At 39.7% G+C, this 20,924-nt stretch overlaps 2 protein-coding genes across 3 annotated transcripts in view; one reads left to right on the plus strand and one right to left on the minus strand.

Moving 5' to 3' along the window:
* The window catches only part of VAMP1 (vesicle associated membrane protein 1), a 73,155-nt gene that overhangs the window by 8,754 nt on the left and 43,477 nt on the right, over nucleotides 1-20,924 (plus strand). The window contains exon 5 of one of the 2 annotated variants that reach the window (XM_070742027.1): nucleotides 13,725-13,779. The exons of the other annotated variant lie outside the window; for it this stretch is intronic. Within the exon in view, the coding sequence (XP_070598128.1) occupies nucleotides 13,725-13,744 (20 nt within the window). The 3' untranslated portion in view covers nucleotides 13,745-13,779. Of the gene's footprint in view, nucleotides 1-13,724; nucleotides 13,780-20,924 lie in introns of those variants that run through there. 2 annotated transcript variants of the gene reach the window in all.
* SCNN1A (sodium channel epithelial 1 subunit alpha) lies at nucleotides 1,277-20,918 on the minus strand. Its single transcript, XM_070742025.1, has 12 exons — nucleotides 20,584-20,918; nucleotides 18,487-18,724; nucleotides 15,751-15,938; nucleotides 11,756-11,856; nucleotides 10,052-10,215; nucleotides 5,901-5,999; nucleotides 5,638-5,755; nucleotides 5,260-5,338; nucleotides 4,838-4,895; nucleotides 4,157-4,212; nucleotides 3,327-3,402; nucleotides 1,277-1,850 (listed from the first exon to the last, which is right to left on the minus strand). Exons 1-12 carry the CDS (start codon nucleotides 20,889-20,891, stop codon nucleotides 1,533-1,535), a joined length of 1,803 nt encoding a protein of 600 aa, XP_070598126.1. The 5' UTR covers nucleotides 20,892-20,918; the 3' UTR covers nucleotides 1,277-1,532.

Raw genomic sequence — 20,924 nt, forward strand, 5'->3', positions numbered from 1 at the left:
AGGACCCTTATATATGATAGCTACAATCATTTTATCTGGTTTAGCTGATACATGTCAATATTCCATGTGTCCACTTTGGTGAAGGGAGAAGTAGCTTAGGCTGTCGCTATGCAGTTGAACAAGAATTCAGAAGGAAATACTGGAAGCAAAACACCGATGTTGATGGGATTCTTGCTTTATTGCCAACATGGAAATCTTCACTGCTGAAAGTACTTTCCATTTTTACAGGCTGTAATATGCAAATGGCAAATATTTTGTGGAGAGAAGGATTAAAGTTCCAATTAAGTAAAATTATTAAATTAGAAAGGCTGAATATCCATACCTTTTCTTTTTTGTTGATGAGATTAAATATAGAAGTTTAACCTAGATTGATGGAACACTAGTGGAATCCTCATACATTTATCTTTTCTTTGTGTAACATACAGTTATCATCCTAAGTAGGTAAGTGGGTTTCTACAGAACCTCTTGCATACTGATCAATTACCTGTATTAAAACAACAGTACATTCTAAAAATATAAATTAGAAAATCTGACCTTCTAACCCCCATTTTAGATTTTTTAATACAATATTATTGAAAGGGAGAAAAGGATGCTGATGTTGTGGAGGGATATCATATTTGTTGAATGGGAAACCGTGACAATATGAAGCCCTTCCACCCATTTCAAGAATGAACGCAAGACTAAGAATATACTGATTTTGTAGCATCGGATCCCAGTGAGAAAGTTTAGGTCCTTGCTTAACTGAAGTCATTCACAGGGAAATACATAATACAGAAGCTGAATGTTAAGAGTCCGAGTAGCGGAGTAAGACTTAACATCCATATTAAACGCATAATAAAGTATACAGTCTTCAGAGCTTGGATCTACTCAAAGGAAGAGAAGTGGATGAAAATCCTTGCTATATCTTGCTTAAAGAAGCACTAATTGAAGTGTACCTTGGTATTTCATGGACCCAGAATTAGGGATCTTTTACTTTTCAAAGTATGGAAGTTTATCCCTGTATATGTATTAGGATTGTTCTAATCCTAGGAAGCATTCATATCCTGTTTAGCTGTCCTCGGTTTCCAGTGCATATCTTCATGCTGATACCTGGTTGCAATCAGCAAAGAATTCCAGCTATTTCAATACCAAACAGCTTGTATTTGTTTTTGACCTAAAAGAAAGGGGTTAGATAACTTTGTCCACTTGAATTTAATTTGAACAGCAAGCAGCCTCAAAGAAATGAAACAGGAAGCAACAACCATGATCAATTTGTAGAAACTTATTTCTCAAAGAATACACAGCATCCATCTTTTTAATTTTGTTTGGTGGTGGATAGATACAGACTTGAGGAATTGTACACACCAAGGACAAAGTAAGAAAGAAAGGTGCTTTTATGTCATTGGATCTGTATCTTCGGAATTCTTTTAGATGAAATTCAGTCCTGTCTTCTCTGAGTGTGAGAATCCATTTAGTTCCAAGTGCTGAGTCTATAAGTCAGCATTAATTAAAGTACATAACAATGTCATATCCAAAGCATCCCAGTCTGGATTTTATTGTGTTCTCCTAAAGGAAACTCTGTGTAAGTCTAATGTTCCTACGGTGTTATAAGACGGCAATGCAGGAATCCCAGTCTCGGCAGGTATTTCTTGAGTTTTGTGAGCCGAAAGTACATTGTGGAAGACAGAGTTATTTGAGTTGCTGGGTGTATACAGGTCTGAAGACTGATATGAATACAGCCGGCGGAAAACCAGGATGCTTGTGACGATCAACAAATCCAAAATCAACTCAGCCAGTTCCACCACAGAAAGGACTGATGAACCAAACCAAAGACTCCACTGGTTCCCTAGCTGGGAAAGCAATGTTACCACCTGTACAAGGGGAAAAAAATTAAAAGTGGTTCAAAAAGATTTTTGTCTCTGTGTCCAGCTGATATATCAATAGAGGTTGAAGGGCAAACATTTTTTGCTTTGGACTTGCCTAGATTTTAAGGGGTTTGTTGTTGGTTGTAGGAATTGGAAAATCATCTGTTTATACATAAAAATATGCTGCTTTTGTCTCAAAAGTAGGATCAATCCTATCAAAATTGAAATTACATTTTGAAATTTATTATTATTATTATTATTATTTATTAGATTTGTATGCCGCCCCTCTCCAAGGACTCAATTAACCCAATGCTTAATGATACAGTACAAAAATAAATGGTTATCAAGCTTTGACTATTGATTTGATTTGTTGAATGAAACTTAGCTAAAGTTACTCATTGTCATTGTACTATCTATGAAATGTTTGTTGCTTACTGTTACACATCAGCTGTGATATTCTGCTGATTCTTGTCTTTTGCTATGTATCAACTCTACAGTTGCAGATACCTACAGTAAAATTACTGGAGGTGAAATGTCAATCATTGAGAAATGTTTGTAGGGCATACAAATCTGGATTACATTTGAAGAATTTAAATGAATGGGTAGATTGAGGGTAAGAAAAAATAGTTGTCCCCCCCACCCTCCAAATCAAATAGTATTGGTAACCTTTCACAATATTTGAAAATAATTTGAATTTTTCCTGCTAGGGTTGAGTCAAATTTTAGAACTTCTCCATCAATTATTCTGAGATTAGTGGAAGAGAGATTGCTCCGCCAGACTAGGATGTGCCTAAAAGTATTGCTCTAATTAGATTATTGATTGATTGATTGGACTTATATGCCGCCCTTCTCCGAAGACTCAGGTTGGGTCACAAGGTACAAAAAAATACAAAAACGAATTCAAAAGTCCAATTTTAAAATAATCTAATGACCAATTATAAAATCATACAGCCACAGTCGTACTGAAGGCCAGGGCAAGATGTTGAAGTTCAGCAGCCCCAGGCCTGCTGGCAAAGGTAAGTTTTTAAGGCCTTCCGGAAGACTAGGAGAGTGGGGGCACTGCGAATCTCTGCAGGGATTTGGCTCCAGAGGGTCGGAGCAGCCATAAAGAAGGCCCTTCCCCTAGGGCCCGCCAGCCAGCATTACTTGGCTGATGGGACCTGGGGAAGCCAACTCTGGGTTCTGTCCAATTGCTGGGATACATGAGGCTGGAAATGGTACTGTAGGTAACCTGGCCCTAAGGCATGTAGGGCTTTATAGGTAACAACCAACACTTTGAATTGCGTTCAGAGATGAATCAGCAGCCAAGGCAGCTTGCAGAGTGATGTAGATACATGGGCAACCTAGGTAAGCCTATGACAGCTCTCGTGGCTGCATTTTGAATTAATTGTAGTCTCCGAATGTTCTTCAAAGGTAGCGGTATGACAGTTGGGGACGACCGGTATGACAGTTTGAGGTGACCAGTATGACAGTGGGGACATACCGTGAAAGCTGGAGATTCTCCGTTGCTTTTATAACTCCACTCGTTGAAAAATATATTCACTTTGGCAATTCCATCCCTGGCAACAGAAGAGAGATGGAATGAGCTCATTTTTCTTAGAAAGGTGCATTGGTCTAAGACTGCAGTTCTACCCAGCATCATTTAGAAAGAATCTTATCTCAGCAGGTCATCTTTCAGGGCACATTTGCTTAAAATAAATAAATGTTCTTTAGTGACTTGCTGCTAGGCAAATATATCTGCAACAAGAGTCTTTCATACCCAAACTTTTAAGGCAGAATCCTCAGATCTATTCTAGTTTTACTGCAGTTTTTAATAGCTACTGTATTGGATGTCTAATTTTACTTTAAACTCCTGTTGTGATATGCTAATCATATAATGAGTCAGGCACTTGTCATTAATATGAGCATCAGTTCAGATGCTGGAATTGCTGCTGATGTTTCATTTCCTTTGAACCACTCAGCAGTTTGTGGTTGACAGTCTAAAAGAAACTAATATTTTGTGGAAGAATAAACTGCTGAATATTTTTCTGCACTTGAAGTTCGGTCCATAGAAAAAGCTGCACTATTCAAGATTTACTTAATCTAATTTGTAATGGTTCATTAACTAATAACATAATGAGGATTACGCAGATAGGTACTTTATATTTCAATACTTCCAGCTGATCTTGAAGCAGTTAATATATTGTACTTTCACTCCATTTCCCTTATCTTTTTAACATCAGCATTGCTGTTTCACTCCATTGGTTTGACTTTAGCCCAACACTTTTTTCCCGCACCTCTTAATATTATTTCAACTATAGGGGGAGCTCTTACCTCTTAGATATGACATTGTATTTATTCTGCCGGTTCAGCATGTGAAACACCCAGGACTGAAATGATAGATTTGCAATATCAGCTTAAACAGTTCAAGGATTATTAACCACTCATGTATAAACAAACCTAGCTGTTCAAAAAATAATTTTGGGAAGGGAAGGTATTTTGAGTGCAAAAGAGCACTTGTTCTATTTGCTTTCCATATTTATCTCCTCCAAATGGCAGGTTAGATTTGGTTTAGATTTCTCTCTGTACTCCATGCCTTTCACTTATAAAATGGGTGTTAAAGAGAAGATGCTGTTGCATTGATTGATGCGAAGCATTCATTTGGTCCTTCCTAGCTTTCAGATATTTCTGATCCTTGCAACTTTAAGAAGTATGGACTTCAATCCCCATAATTTCCCAGCACCAAGAAGTCCACAGATTAAGAAATCCTTTTTTGGGTGCCTTCCAGTCATGTTTGAATCCTGGCAACTGCCTGGTCTAGTCTCTACAATTTTCTTGGCAAGGTTTTTCGGAAATGTTTTGCTGTTGCCTCCTATCTATGTCTAAGACTGCCCCAAAGTTGCCCAAGGGAGGACTAGAATTCACAGTCTCCTGTTTTCTAGTCTGAGATTTAACAACTGTACAAAACTGGCTCTTGTAAGAAGCACTGCCCTACAGCAAAAATCAGCTTCTTACCTCAGAGACAGGTGAAGGCCATCGTGAATATCCGGCTGACAGCTGGTATTCTGTCACTCTAAATAAAAGTAAAAAAAACAACAATCAAAACCCTCAGATGTATCACCCAGCACATTTGAAATAAGTTCCTTGGCTGGAAGTCCCATAGATGAACCTCCTGCCAGCATCAGAGCAAAAAATGTTTCATTACTCTGCAGCTCAAATAATATATGAGTATATTTAAGTGCACCATCGCCTTTCTTTTTATTTCCCTGCATGGGTGCTCCTCCTTTCAATTAGAATCAGTTGGCCGGCCTGCATGGTTGTATCAAGGATGAAATCTGTTCGTTCCGTTCCCCTGAATATCTTTTATTGCTAGGCAAGCTCTGTGGAATTTGGCCGGACCCAGGAATGCAACCCCACAAGTTGTGAAGCCTACTTACTTGCAAGGTTTCCGGCATTTAGTGAAGCAGCCCAGGTGATTTGCTTTAAATTCAGCTTGGAGTTTATAATAGCAGTAACCTAATAGGAAATAGAGAAGCATGTATTAATTGAAAAATCTTTTATCAACAAAAAGAGCTGAAGGAGGGGGGGGGGTTACAGCAGGGGTGAAATGCTACCAGTTCGGCAGCCGCCGGTGGTTCAGAGAAATGGTAGCGCCGGCAACACAAGGCTCCACCCACCCACCTAGATGTGCCATGCGCAAATGCATAGGATGAAAAAGCATGGGACAGTGGCAAATCGTGCACTTCCGAACTGGTAGGGAAGGTAAGTAGATTTCACCATTGGGTTACAGAAAAAGTGCTTTTCTCGGTACTTACCCCAAGCTACATGCTTAGCGGAGTTGCAATACTCTGCTCCACGGGGTAAAGGGTAGAAGTAATGGCCACAGCCACACCGTTCTACCATACTGGTCTGGAAACAGGAACGTATGCAGACCTAGGAGCGCAAAAGGAGCCCTTTGACTATTCAGCTATGATATTCATGCTAGGAAATTTTGGGTGATGGAAATAATCCCAATCCAGGGAGAGGGTTGGACAGAGCCCAGACTGGGTGTGACAGTGGTTCTGTCAAGGCAAGATACCTGCTCAGTGTAAAGGGATGGGAATAGGTTCTTCACTGGCACATCGCTTCCATCTTCTGTGCAGTCACTATAGCTTCCCCCAAGACGCTGGGTGGTTTCCTGTCAACCAATTTACAACTTGTCAAATCAATGCAGTTTCCCCCTCCTTTTTTTGCATCTGGGTGTCAGATCGTTTCTTTGCACACTTGACTCAAACTCAAACTAGAAATGGTAATCTGAAGATTTTTTAAAAGGCAGGCGCTCCATGCCAGGTCATTGTTTCTCACCCTTGGCAAATTTGAGATGTGTGGACTTCAACTCCCAGAATTCCCCAGACAGAAAGTGTAACTGTCACGCCGGTAGTTCTCATCTGTCAACTGTCAAACTGGTCGCCCCCAACCGTCATACTGGTAGTCCCCAACTACCATAACGGTCGCCCCAACTGTCATAATGGATGCCCCAACTGTCATAACTGTCATCCCCAACTATCATAACAGACACTCCAAACTGTCATAAGGGTCGTCCCCAACTGTCATAACGGTCACCCGCCAACTGTCATAACGGTTGCCCCCAACTGTCATAACGGTCGTCCCCAACTGTCATAATGGACGCTCCCAATTGTCATAACATTCATTCCGAACTGTCATACCAGTCGTCCCCAACTGTCATAACGGACGACCTCAACTTTCATAATGGTTGTCCCCAACTGTCATAACGGACATCCCCAACTGTCAAACCAGTCATCCCCAACTGTCATAACGGACACCCCCAAATGTCATAACGTATGACCACAACTGTCATAACGGACATCCCCAACTGTCAAAACGGACACCCAACTGTTGTAACGGATGGCCCCACTGTCATAACGAACTCCCCAACTGTCGTAACAGTCATCCCCAACTGTCATAACGTATGACCCCAACTATCACAATGGTCGCCCCCAACTGTCATAACGGATGTCCCCAACTGTCGTAACGGTTGTCCCCAACTGTCATATTGGTCGCCCCCCAACTGTCATAACGGATGACCCCAACTGTCATAACTGTCGTCCCCAACTGTCATAACAGATTCCCCTAACTGTCATAACTGTCATCCCCAACTGTCATAACTGTCATCCCCAACTGTCATAATCGTCGCGCCCCAACTGTCATAATGGATGACCCCAACTGTCATAACGGACAGCACCAACTGTCATAACGGATGACCCCAACTGTCATAACGGTTGTCCCCAACTGTCATAACGGTCGTCCCCAACTGTCATAATGGTCGCCCCCCAACTGTCATAACGGATGACCCCAACTATCTTTAACGGACGTCCCCAACTGTCATAACGGACGCCCCCAACTGTCATAACGGATGTCCCCAACTGTCATAACGGTCGTCCCCAACTGTCAAAATGGTTGTCCCCAACTGTCATAATGGACGTCCCCAACTGTCATACCGGTTGTCCCCAACTGTCATAACTGTCATCCCCAACTGTCATAACGGTTGCCCCCAACTGTCATAACGGACTCCCCCAACTGTCATAACTGTCATCCCCAACTATCATAACGGATGACCCCAACTGTCATAACTGTCACCCCAACTGTCACAACGGTTGTCCCCAACTGTCATACCGGTCATCCCCAACTGTCAAAACGGTCGTCCCCTACTGTCATAACGGTCGTCCCCAACTGTCATAACGGTCATCCCCAACTGTCATAACGGTCGTCCCCAACTGTCATAATGGACTCCATCAACTGTCATAACGGATGACCCCAACTGTCATAACGGATGACCCCAACTGTCATAACGGACAGCACCAACTGTCATAACGGATGACCCCAACTGTCATAACGGTCGTCCCCAACTGTCATAACGGTCGTCCCCAACTGTCATAATGGACTCCATCAACTGTCATAACGGTCGTCCCCAACTGTCATAACGGTGTTCCCCAACTGTCATAACGGACACCCCCAACTGTCATAACTGTCATCCCAACTGTCATAATGGACTCCATCAACTGTCATAACGGTCGTCGCCAACTGTCATAACGGTCGTCGCCAACTGTCATAACGGACACCCCCAACTGTCATAACTGTCATCCCCAACTGTCATAACGGACGTCCCCAACTGTCAAAACGGTCGTCCCCTACTGTCATAACAGTTGTCCCCTACTGTCATAACGGACGTCTCCAACTGTCATAATGGATGTCCCCAACTGTCATAACAGACGTCCCCAACTGTCATAACGGATGTCCCCAACTGTCATAACGGTAGCTGCCAACTGTCATAATGGTCGCCCCCCAACTGTCATAACTGTCATCCCCAACTGTCATAACGGTCGCTGCCAACTGTCATAACAGTCATCTCCAACTGTCATAACAGAACCCCAACTGTCATAACAGATGACCCCAACTGTCATAACGGTCGTCCCCAACTGTCATAATGGACAACCCCAACTGTCATAACGGTCGTCCCCAACTGTCATAACGGTCGCCGCCAACTGTCATAACGGACGCCCCCAACTGTCATAACGGACGTCCCCAACTGTCATAACGGTCGTCCCCAACTGTCAAAACGGACGTCCCCAACTGTCATAACGGATGACCCCAACTGTCATAATGGACTCCCTCAATTGTCATAATGGCCGTCCCCAACTGTCATAACGGATGATCCCAAATGTCATAACGGTCGTCCCCAACTGTCATAATGTTCGCCCCTAAGTGTCGTAATCGTCTTCCCCAACTGTCATACCAGTCGCCAAAACTTTCATACCGGTTGTCCACAACTGTCATACTGGTAGTTCTCAACTGTCATATTCTCAAATAATTGACCATCAATTGCCTGTCACATTTTTTTTTAATAAAGGAAAAACACAAAACCTTGCTCATTTCTAAATCAATAAATACCATGGAAGGAGACTCATTGGGAAATGTAATTGCACTGAATAGATTTCTTTGTTTTGTTATTAGTGAAGAAAAGCTCATAGTTATAATAATAACAACAGAATTGGAAGGGACCTTGGAGGTTTTCTAGTCCCACCCTCTGCTTAGGCAAAAATCCCTACAGTACCTTAGACAGATGGTTGTCCAACATCTTCTTAAAAACTTCCAGTACTAGAGATTCACAACTTCTAGAGGCAAGCTGTTCCACTGATTAATTGTTCTAACTGTCAGGAAATTTCTCCTTAGTTCTAATTTACTTCTCTCTTGTTTAGTTTCCACCCATTGCTTCTTGTTCTACCCTGAGGTGCTTTGGAGAATAGATTGACTCCCTCTTCTTTGTGGCAGCTCCTGAGATATTGGAACACTGCTATGATGTCTCCCCTGGTCCTTCTTTTCATTAAACTAGCCATGCCCAGTTCCTGCAACCGTTCCTCCTATGAAGAACGGTTTCAGGAACTGGGCATGGCTAGTTTAATGAATCTTTGTCACTCTTCTCTGCACTTTTTCTAAAGTCTCAACATTCTTTTTGCATCGTGGAGAACAAAACTGAATGCAGTATTCAAAGTGTGGCTTTATCAAGTGGTATTAACACTTCACATGATCTTGATTCTATCCCTTTGTTAATGCAGCCTAGAATGGTGCTAGCTTTTTTGGCAGATACAGCATATTGCTGGCTCATATTTAAATGGTTGTCCACTAGGACTCCAAGATCCCTCTCAAAAGCAAGTAAACACTTTTAAGACTAGATCAGGTTTTCTCCAGTAACCTTAACCCCAGTAACTTTAACCCATGTGGATTCAATTCCTAGAATGCTGGCTGGGGAATTCTGGGAATTGAATGTTCCCACAACTTAACATTACTGGCAGAGAATGTTCTTTCTGTTTAACAGCAAAGAACACTCTATGCTAGTAATAAAGCCAGTTCTTTCTGTTCTGTGCCTTGTTAAACTTTTAACATACACACACAGACACAAACACACACCCCTAGATAAGAAAATGGTAGTTTGTCTTTATGACAATTCATTGTATTGATGGTTTGTTGACAAGCTCTAGTTTTACAGCACCATAATAGTTCATGTTTTCTTTTGGTAAACTATGAGTTCTAATAAACTCTGAACTGAATAAAACTGAACTGAACTGAGCCTGTTGCTTTTTTTTAACTATGTGCCTATATTTCCTTTCTTTGGAAGAGAAGCGGTTCCACCCCCATCCACAAAACAAACCTTATTTTCCTCCTATCTCTCACCTTTCTCATACTGATGGATGTTTCTATGCCAGGACGCACATTAAAACCCCCTTCGTCCATGAAGGCGGGTTCATTCTGATTGTGGACCATTATTCGGGCTCCTGTCACAGTGGATAATAGTGGGATAAAGTCATTTTGCTCTGTGCGGACGACAAGAGAAAGGCCTGCGGAGATAGAAAACAAGAGTGATTATTTCAATAGATCAATAGATCAAGTGATTCAGGGTGGGATATATAATAAATGTTGCCACATTGAAGGAGTCCAAACAACCTTGGAAACAAATGAGATGAGCCATAGTAGCCTTCCAAAGTTTTAAATATGTTTCTGAGATGAAATTCTAATGTAACAGTACAGTGGCGTTATGTCTGAATATTCTGTCCTTAACAGAAGTTTCTTAAGTAGAATTTGCTAATCTTAAAAAGGATGTAGGACAACCTGAAGAGGGAAAAAATGCCGGTTGGAGTAAAGTCAAGGTACATTTTGTGCCTTTGTCATTGAGTCATGCATGGAGGCCAGGCCTATGTTATATAAATAGGCAAACATCACTTCAAACTGGCTGGTAAAGTTCTATTGCTGGATATACCTTTTTACAAAATGTTCTCAGCATAGATAATAAAATCATGTAACACAGGAATTGCAGCCTAACCATTGTGTACTATGGAAATATCACGCATAGACTGAAACTAAAGATAACAGCATATATTTTTTTTAAAAATCTTGAGGCTGTTGCTTTGCGTTAAATAACCCAAATATCAACTTGATATAAAAAATAATGTGGTGTGATAGGAAAGACTCAGGTATTTAAGGTTCTGCAGCTAAAAGCCTGTAGTTTGCTGTTTTTCATTTGGAAGAGAGAAGTCTCATAACAACTTAAAATGCAAAAATCAAGAGTTAGAAGAAAAACGCAACTGAATTGAGAAGGGAATTAAATAGTGACAACTCTGAGAATGTCACCATATTAATACGATGCCCATGATGCAAAGAAAAAAATCACTTTAAAAAAGGTAACAGTGTAGACTCCTTTTTAAACATGTGTGAGTGTGAACATACACGTACACTCACACTCTCTTTTTGCCTGTAATGATCATTAGGGAGAGAAAGCCAGGCCATGTAAAGTTTAATTCTGGCCTTCATTCCTAATATGGCCATTTTTCTTCATGTAGAATTTTTCTCCATTCCTCACCAATCAAAGGATAATCTCTGTATTTTTTAGAAATAACAGCAGTATCTCCTTAGTGCAATAAAGCCTATGCCCAGAGGAGCATGGATACTGAAAATAGAATACAGATACTTACTTACTTACTTACTTACTTACTTACTTACTTACTTACTTACTTACTTACTTACTTACTTACTTACATATATACATACATTGCATGCATACATTGCATGCATACATAAAACTATATATATATAACTACAACTATAACTAACTATTCCTATCTTACAAGCAGACTCTCCAGGTTCAGTTCCTGGTAAGTGTATGGCTAGCTGATGAGAGCAAAATAAGCTTGAAATAGATCTATATTAGTTTCCCTTCCTTTTCATTATTAGCAAAAACATGTTATACATACATACATACATATGTACATACGTATATACTGTTAGCCCTCCCTAGCATTATTTGTTCATACGAACAAAGGATTTACGGCTACTGTAAGAGCCTTTCTAGATATTCATTACCATTTTTTGGCATTTGCTCACCATTGTTGATCCCAGGCAAGGAGGACATCCACAAAGTGCTGCTATTGTCATTGAATGTGTAGCAGTTCCCATAAATAGGGTGATGAAAATGTGTATAGTTCCTGAAAGAACAAAAATAAAGATTGAGGCTAACTGCACAACTGATTCAAATAATTGAGTTTGCCACCCTTAGAGGAAAAAGAATATTATCATTATTGGGATCCTCTTAATATAAAAGTTTTTATACTTGAAATTTTGTATGTTGGAAAAACAACATGCAACATTTCAACTAAGGGAACCTTTATGTTAAGGTGGTTGTCTTTATTGAGCTAGGCTAGGTTGAAATGGCGTTGTGTGGTTTGTGTTTCAACATGTAAGAACACAATATCATCTTATTGTGAGAATCAGACTATTATATAAACCATGCTGTGAGCATAATATGTTATTGAACACAGTAGTTACGCATTATTAATCTGTGTCTAGGGTTTAATGTATTGTGTGAACTCAACCAAATAATTCTACTACTATGCATCCTGCACCTTGAGGTTCTTTTTTGTACTAGAAAGATTTAATAACATATCACGCCTCTTTTGTTCCATGTTAAAAAATCAAGTCTGGCAACATATTCTTTTCTTAAAGAAAAATTCAATGAACTAAACTTTATTTAGTTGACTATAGGAAAGATGTGCAAACTACTTGTGGTTTTTGGTGGGGAATCCTGATAGATGTATAAATTGGTTTCTTTAGAGAAGATCAGCTTTTAAAATTAGATTCTTCACATCGTGTTGCACTGCTTATGACCCCCGCATCAACTATAATCAGCCTTGCAGCTGGCTATCAATGGTTTTAAGCGGTTGTGAGTTTGATCCTAGGTAAAGGCAGATGAAGGGTCTCCTGCTTGGGCAGGGGGTTGGACTAGATGACCTGCAAGCTCCCTTCCAACTCTGTTAATCGGTTATATCTAGGAGGAAGCTTGGTGCCAGCAGTAGGTAAGCTTGGCTGAGGTGAGGGTGGGGAAGTGGGTGGAGTGTACACAAGTTGTGAAAGAAATCCCAGAGAAAGGTGAACTAACAAAGTCTGCAAACAACTGCTGGAACTAATGGTGGCTTGTCCAGGTGCCAGCTGGATCCAAAAGAGCCAATGTTCAACACCACTGAAAAAAAGGGCCATATTGTTCCTGACAAGAGACCCAACCATTGTAGCTAATTCCAGTTTTAAGTGTGGTCACATAGTCATTATTTCATCACCATGACAAATGGAACCCACTAGGCCCTAGTGACTAGGGATTTAATAAGCTTCCTGGTTTTACTGCTTTCATGACACTGAAAAATCAGAGAAAAGGAGAAGGGGCGGGGGGGTGGGGGGTTTTACAAAGCTCTTAGCATCAACCACAAATAGCATGGCTAGTGAACTGTGTCAGCTTTGATGAGTCACAAGTTGTGACTCCCTCACCATTCCCTCCCCAAAATTCCTCTAAGGTATTTTGAAGCCATTCTTCTTTTCAAATCTTGCCTACTTCAGTCTCCCCTTTGTGGGGATGACACCTATTAGCGTTAGTGGCTTCACAACCCTTATGATCTTAACTGAGGATCACTTTATTTCATCTGCATCTTATCTTTTTGTTTAGAGCCTCAGTTGCTCTAGGACATGTCTTTACTATGATGTACATAAACATGTGCATGTTTACACACAGCACTCTCTATATATGAATACTATATCTATCTATCTCTGTCTGTCTGTCTGTCTGTCTGTCTGTCCATCTATCCATCCATCCATCCCTACCTACCTACCTACCTACCTACCTATCCATCCATCCATCCCTTCCTACCTACCTGCCTACCTATCCATCCATCCATCCCTACCCACCTACCTACCCACCTAACCCACCCACCCACCCACCCACCTATCTATCTATCTATCTATCTATCTATCTATCTATCTATCTATCTATCTATCTATCTATCTATCTATTTACTGTATATATCCACAGAAAGAGAGCCACAGATGTAAAGTGATGGACAAGCAGAAGCATTTTCAAAAGAAAGGTAAGTTTAAAAAAATGAAACTAGTTGTTGGACAGTTATTGAGAGGAAACAAATCTGTAAAACATTTACTTTTATGACTTTTGTTAATGTTAATCTCCATGTTCTAAACTATTAGTTTTAGAACATTCTCCCTCCCTGGAATGGGGGTGGCGCAGTAGTTCAGCAGTTAAGATGCTGAGCTTGTTGGCTGGAAAGGTGGCTGCCCAGGTTCAAGATCCAGCACAATGCAATGGGGTGAGCTCCTTCCTTGTTCCAGCTCCTGCCAACCTAGCAGTTTGCCTCCTAGCAAATGCGAGTAGATAAATAGGTACCACCTCTGGGAAAGTAACAGTGCTCCATGATGTGATGCTGGCCACATGACTGCGGAAATGTCCTTGAACAGCGAGTAAAATACTGTATAGCAGAATAAAATCTGCAGGGACTCCTTTTTTTTAAAAAACACCTTTCCTGGAATAGAAATTGCTAAGGGGAAAAAATTCATTGACTATACAACTTCAAGGTACATGTCAGAATGTCTTGGAAGCTATTTTTATATGTTTTCATATTCAGTGAAGTAAGTCCATTGGAGCTCCCTGTACTGTCAGGGAAGTAGATATGAGATTAGTACAAAATACATAAGATGCTTAATAGGACTGGTGATTGAGAACCTAGTTTGTTAAAAGGGCTAACAAATTGAGGGCACATTTCAACCTACAAGTGCAATTCTTCTTAGCTTAGGGTCTGGCACCATGGAAAAAATGTCATATAACTACCTTCCTGCATGTCGAAAATCATTCAGGCATGAGCACAGATGGCAGCAAGTAGGGGAGAACACAGAATTTCTCTCTTCTGGTAAGTGAGCCATGCTTGGTACCTTTTGATTTCCAGGATCCTTACCCCAATTAGGAGCATATTATAAGTACAGTTTTTATTTATTTTGCAAGGCTTAACAAGCTGCTCCAAAGCAAACTCTTGAGTGATATTCAGTTCTACTTTCTTAATTAGAAGAGTAAGTTATTCGGCGGATCATCTAGCTTTACCTGCATAGGATACTGTTATAAATATGTTGCTTTGAGATATTAATAAGAAGTAAAAGTATATCTCCAAGCCCAAACTCAGATATTTATATGCTCAGTGGAAGGCCTGAATTGAACTATGTATTTTGGAACACTACATACAGCCTTCCCCATAAGACTAGAAAGCTATTAAGGAGCCGAATCTTGTGTAAAGATTCATTGTACTCACAACTAAAGCAAATGAAATTCAGGCTTTGTGATGAATGAGTGATGTGTTGGTATAGACTACACCCGCTGTCTACTCCCATCAATAGTAGTAGTAATTTAACTATAAATAGCTCAAGGCATGATTTGTTTACTGGTTGTGTATCATCCAAGCCATGTCACATTCCTCTGAGGATCAGCCAGAGAAGGAGGCCAAGAAGGTGTTCAGATCTACTGATCGGTTTTGCATTCCTTCTCATAAGAAAAGCTATTAGATATGGTTTTGGGTATCATGAAAACTGGCCCTTTGGGGGAATTTAGAGTTTTCTTTTAGAAAATTAGTTTTACAGAGGAAGTGGCAGATCTCTTAACTTTTCTGCAGACTATAATCCAACTACCATGTTTTCCCGAAAATAATACCTTGTCTTATATTTTTTTCAAACCCTGAAATAAGCGTTTGGCCTTACTGCCATACACTCAAAAGCCTGATTGGGCTTATTATCAGGGGATGTCTTATTTTGAGGGAAACAGGGTACCTGTTGACTAAATGGGTCATATCAGGACTTCTTTCCATTAAGCTCATGACCCAGACCTACCAGGGTTTTTAAAAAATAAATTTAAATGGTAGTGTAAATCAGTCAATATCAGTAATCAAATTATTGATAATAAAAAGGTGGATTGTTGATAGTTTCATTAGAAGGAAGTGGTAGGAACTAAGACCGGAATGGTAGGGACTTAAGTTGATCTATGGAGCAATCATGTTGGAACTCACGCTTTGTTACATGTCACTTCGTTGAATCGGCAAGCATAGATGAAGCTTGTGAAGTTGGATTCCTCTAGGGCTTTAGTGTCAGGGAACTTTGCCAAAATGTTCATGTAATGAAAACTGTACCACTCCCGTATAGCATCCACACCAGAAGAATACATTTGCTGGAAACAATCTGTCTTGTTTTCGTTACACTGAAAAAGAAACCAATCCCATTAAATCCATTCTGGAACAAGAATGAACCCAGCAAGATGGAAAAACATTCCCAATTATAGAGTAATCAGTGGACAAGAGACACCATATGGTCCTATGAAAACCTCTTCTCCATCTATAAAATCAGATGTACAGTGATTCCGTATGATGTTTTTATCCATAAATCAACAAAACCCTCAATATCAATGTAATGTATTCAGCAGATCTCTTTATTTCTGAAAAATCTTTACATTCTCAAAAACAGAAGAGGAAGTACTCCCCCCCCCCCCCATTAAGTCTAGATTTAATGACAAGCTTAAGGAATGAATCAATCTCATACTGATATTCAAGAATATAATGTGGATCTTTAAAAAAAACAACATATTTTTCTTCCTTTTAATTTTTTAAAAATAATAACAACACAGACTTTTAGAAATTATATTCTGTATTGTTGGAGTTGTGTTTGCCTACATTTCAGTAATATAAGAATGATGGTGATGCTGTATACTGGATTCAATGAATTGCTCTTGAATAATTTAACCATTTGGGTGATAAGACTGCCTTATTTAATTCAATGACTGTCCTCTGGGAATGGAACTGATACCATAACTTGTTCTATACGGGACTCCCTCAAAGACCATTAAGAACTACAGCTAGTGTAGGGATGCAGCAGTTCTCATCCTGATGGCTGAGCCTTGGTACATCTGCATACGTGATGATTTTCCCTAGTTGGGCCAGGAAATATCTGCAAGTGAACCATGAAGCTCAGGGAGCACCAAGAACACTACTTCTGCATAGTTGCTAGACTGCAGGAACTGCATTGGCTGCCAGGCTTGCTTTCAGATTCATTTTACAATCCCTAAAATCTTAATTTGATATCTATAAGACTGCTTTCTCCAGGAAAAATCTGCCTCTCTGGGGCATGCCAACAGACCATATTCACTAAGAGTTTTTACCTTGGTGAATAGAGCCTTGGTGGCACAGTGGTTAGAGTGCAGTACTGCTAGCTACTTCTGCTGATCACCGGCTGACAATAGTTTGGCAGATCGAATCTCAGTAGGCTCAAGGTTGACTCAGCCTTCCATCCTTCCAAGGTCGGTAAATGAGGACCCAGATTGTTGGGGGCAATATGCTGATTCTCTGTAAATTGCTTAGGGCTGTAAAGCACCATGAAGCGGTATATAAATCTAAATGCTATTGCTATTGCCACCCCCTGATGAGGCAGGAGTGGACTTGGAGACCAACATTCTCCACACAAATCTTGAGCAATCAACTATCCTTTAGAAATAAAGAAGCATCCTCATTAGAATATAGAAAATCTGTCAGTTTAAGTATTCATTCATAGGCTCAGGATGTGATAAGTAGGTGTCTGGGATGTATATAGCGCTACAGTATAGTGGCTTTATGAAAATGATGTTTTAATTTGGATTTAGTAGAGGCAACATTATTAATATATATTTTGTTACTCTGTGAGTGGCATAAAAGTACTTATAAATAAATGAACATTCCAGTGAGAATTGTTTACTTAATTATGTGCTGCTTTTCCCCTCTCTTGCCATCCACCAAAGCAAGATTTTTGTGGCTGTATTAACTATCTTGTCTTAAAAACCATGAGGAGTTGGTGTTATATTTTCCCCATCCCCAATTCCTGAACAGTTTCAGTGAATTTAAGAAGGGGCAGAATTATTCTTTGCTAGCCTCTCTTTCCATTTGTGCAAATACCCATCAAGCTATTAGTCCATTAGTGAAATTTGTTATAGATAATTTCCCATTATTGTGGTGAATTTAAAAGAATTGATTTGAAACCTTATGCTATAATTATTTTGAAACACATTGTTATTCCTTTTAACAGCAATATAGCTTTCTGATTAATGTCCTTGGGGAAAAGAGAAAACACTATGGTTACTTTAATGAATTGATTTTAAAGATCTGTACTGTATTTCAAAACCATGACATTCATTTCTGTGAAAATTGCCTGGTTTCCTCTACTTACAATATTTTAAGTGCACTACATAGAAGTAATAGAAACCATAGAATAAAAGAGTTGGAAGGGACCCTGGAGGTCTTCTGGACCATCTCTCTGCTTGAGCAAGAAACGCTATACCATTCCAGACAAATGTTTGCCCAATCTCTTATGGAAAACCTTCAGTGTTGGAGCACCAACAACTTCAGGGTCCATTCCACTGATTAATTGTTCTCAAAGAACTGGAAATTTCTCCTTAATTCTAGGTTGGATCTCTAATAATTTTCCATTTGTACTTCCTGCCTTGTCCTCAGGTGCTTTGGACATTAAGTTGACCTCCTGTTCTCTGCGACAGCCCCTCAAATATTGGAAGACTGCTATCATATCCCCCTTAAGCCTTCTCCTCATTAGGTTAAACATACTTAGTTCTGTTCTCCCCCCCCCCACCCTAAATAGGATAGATACTGGGAGGTCAACATATTCATGATTTTGATTTATGGACACTTTTCAGATCCAGGAATTTGGTCATGAAGAAGATTGAGCGGTCTTGGCACAGTTGTTCAAGAAGAATCTAAAATCATGCTTACCAGGGTGAAACCAATGCTTAATTCATTTTTGTCCACTTGAGGGTTGTTATCCTCCATGGCTCGTGTATCACGTTTCCGTCGATGCAATGGGTAGCGCTGGATATGATTGTATAGGCTCCTAGAGATGCGTTTCTGAGAGAATTTATGCTCCAAAGACATATTGTATTTGTACATCTCCAGAAGAGTCTGTCGGGTCATTTGATCCAATTCTTCCATCTCTTTCCGAAAAGCACTATACCTAAAAGATGGAAGAATTGGCTTCAGGGATACAGTGTCCAATTGTTAATGAGTTTCTGATTTTCAGATGTGTGAGACTATAAGCTCCAAAATCTCTGTCAATATTGCCAAAATTCAACATATCCAAAGGCACAAGCTCAGGAAGGCTGAAATTCACTTCCTTTTAACAATGCAGTATATGAGATATGGGCAGAAGATTAATTAGCATCTATCTGTGCTGGGATTCTTACCAAGATATCATTTTTAGAACAGGGATGATGTAAATACAATATTTCAGGTCCAAGATCACTTTTAGCTTTAAGGATTACACTCCCAGAAATGGGCAGGTCCAGTGGAAAAGCAATTGGACCATCAAAACACAACAACAATGCAAAAGTAATGTATGCCACTCATCTTAGTCTTGTTCACTCCACCCTGCTCTTCCAATCCTTGGCTTTGAAGTTGTGTTCCTATCAACTTATATTTAGTCATTTTTAATGAATTGTTTAAAGCTTAAATTAATCCCTATTATAACAATTATAATTTACCTTACAATACTGAACACTGATGAAAGTGCATCTATTTTGAGATTACTCTCTGTATTCATTCTCATCAACCATTATAGCATTTTGTTAAAAATCAGTTACTATTATAAATAATTTTTAAAACAATCCATTTACTTAATCTTTCTCTTTCTCACCATTCCTTCAATTAAATTAAATTTTAAATTAAATCCTAATAATTTACATATCTTCATCATTTTTCATGCTTTCTAGCTCAAGCACCACATAATTAAAACCAGTTACAGAATTCTTGACTCTTGGAGCATGTCTCCCCTATAATAATGCTATTCATTCATTCTTGAGTTGGAAGAAAATATGATAGCATGTCCTTGTTGCTGACCCCTATCCATCTCAGTGATGTCTATGTCCCCGTCACTCTGAATCACTGACTTGTGTTAAAGCTTAGCAGATTTCACACAACTTGAGGAAAGATGTGGAGAAAATTACTGTCACCAGTGCAGCTAAGGACAACTTAAGCTGCTGCTTGTCTTATTCATGGAGTGGAGATGAAATGAAGGGAATATCAGGGAATATAAATATAAAAAAGATTATTAGGACATGGTTATGCTACAGTAGGCACTACTGGAAGATATTTTTCAATAGTAGCCACATCTTTCTAGATAAGCTCTACCCTTGAAGAAGAATTCAGAACATCAGGAGAAATATTAAGGACAATTTCATTTAACATTTAAATTTCTCCTGAAAATCCTGAAGCTTTATTTGGGCACTAATGATTTGTGTGAAGAATTTTGTAGAAAGTAACAGTGCCTTGTGAAAATAATGTAAAATTGTAAGCAATCCTTTAGTTCTAAACACCACTAAAATCTACAATGTTACAGCCACAGGTGGTCCACAACTTACAATGTTGTTAAGTTCCGCAGTCATAAAATGTGGCATCACACGATCACATCTCTTAGCGATGGCAATTCTAGCTCTCTGCTTGTTGTTGTAATTAGAGACATATAGACGTTAAGCAGGATGGAGTGGTAGTTAAGGAGCCTGGAGGGCATAGGGAGGTGGGGGACAACAACGACTTAGGGCAGTTCATGTCCACATTGGTGTGTGTGTGTTGCAGTGTGGTACAAGTTCAAGGAGGGAAAGAATGTGTGTTTGTGTAAGTGTGCTTCAAGTGCTGTTGACCTCCCTTATTGAAGGGAGTTCTGGGCCCTTTATTGAAGCTTGGAGGGGAAGGGCAACTGTGCATTTTAACAGTCAATATCTTCTCTTGTTTTATAAATCAAATGCCCTGATAGATCACAGTTTTCCCCAAAGACCCTGGTGAGCACAACACCCAGACCTGAAAGACCACCAGTCTTACCTATAAGGATTGAGAGTACATAGTGTGACAGCAGGAAAAGTAAGCCTATCAGAGTTCAGGTTCAAATTCAAGTTGACTGGAAAGCTGAAATAGTCTTTATAAATGATTCCAAACTGCCAATACAAAAGGCCAAAAGTCAGGAAAAAAAGAACTGTCCAAAAGGCAGTCTTCATCTTATTATTCTTAGAACAAACCAGCCGGATGGCACCATGGATGGTTGTATTGTTGCAAAAAAATTGGAAAAGGTCCTGGTAGGAATTGAAGAATTCAATGAGGCCTTCACTTTCTTCTTTCTTTTCTTCTTCCATCTCAGTTTCCACCTTCACATTTTCTTGCTTAAT

The sequence above is a fragment of the Erythrolamprus reginae genome, chromosome 2, assembly GCF_031021105.1.
Source record: "Erythrolamprus reginae isolate rEryReg1 chromosome 2, rEryReg1.hap1, whole genome shotgun sequence".
In the NCBI taxonomy this organism is placed as follows: Eukaryota; Metazoa; Chordata; class Lepidosauria; order Squamata; family Dipsadidae; genus Erythrolamprus; species Erythrolamprus reginae.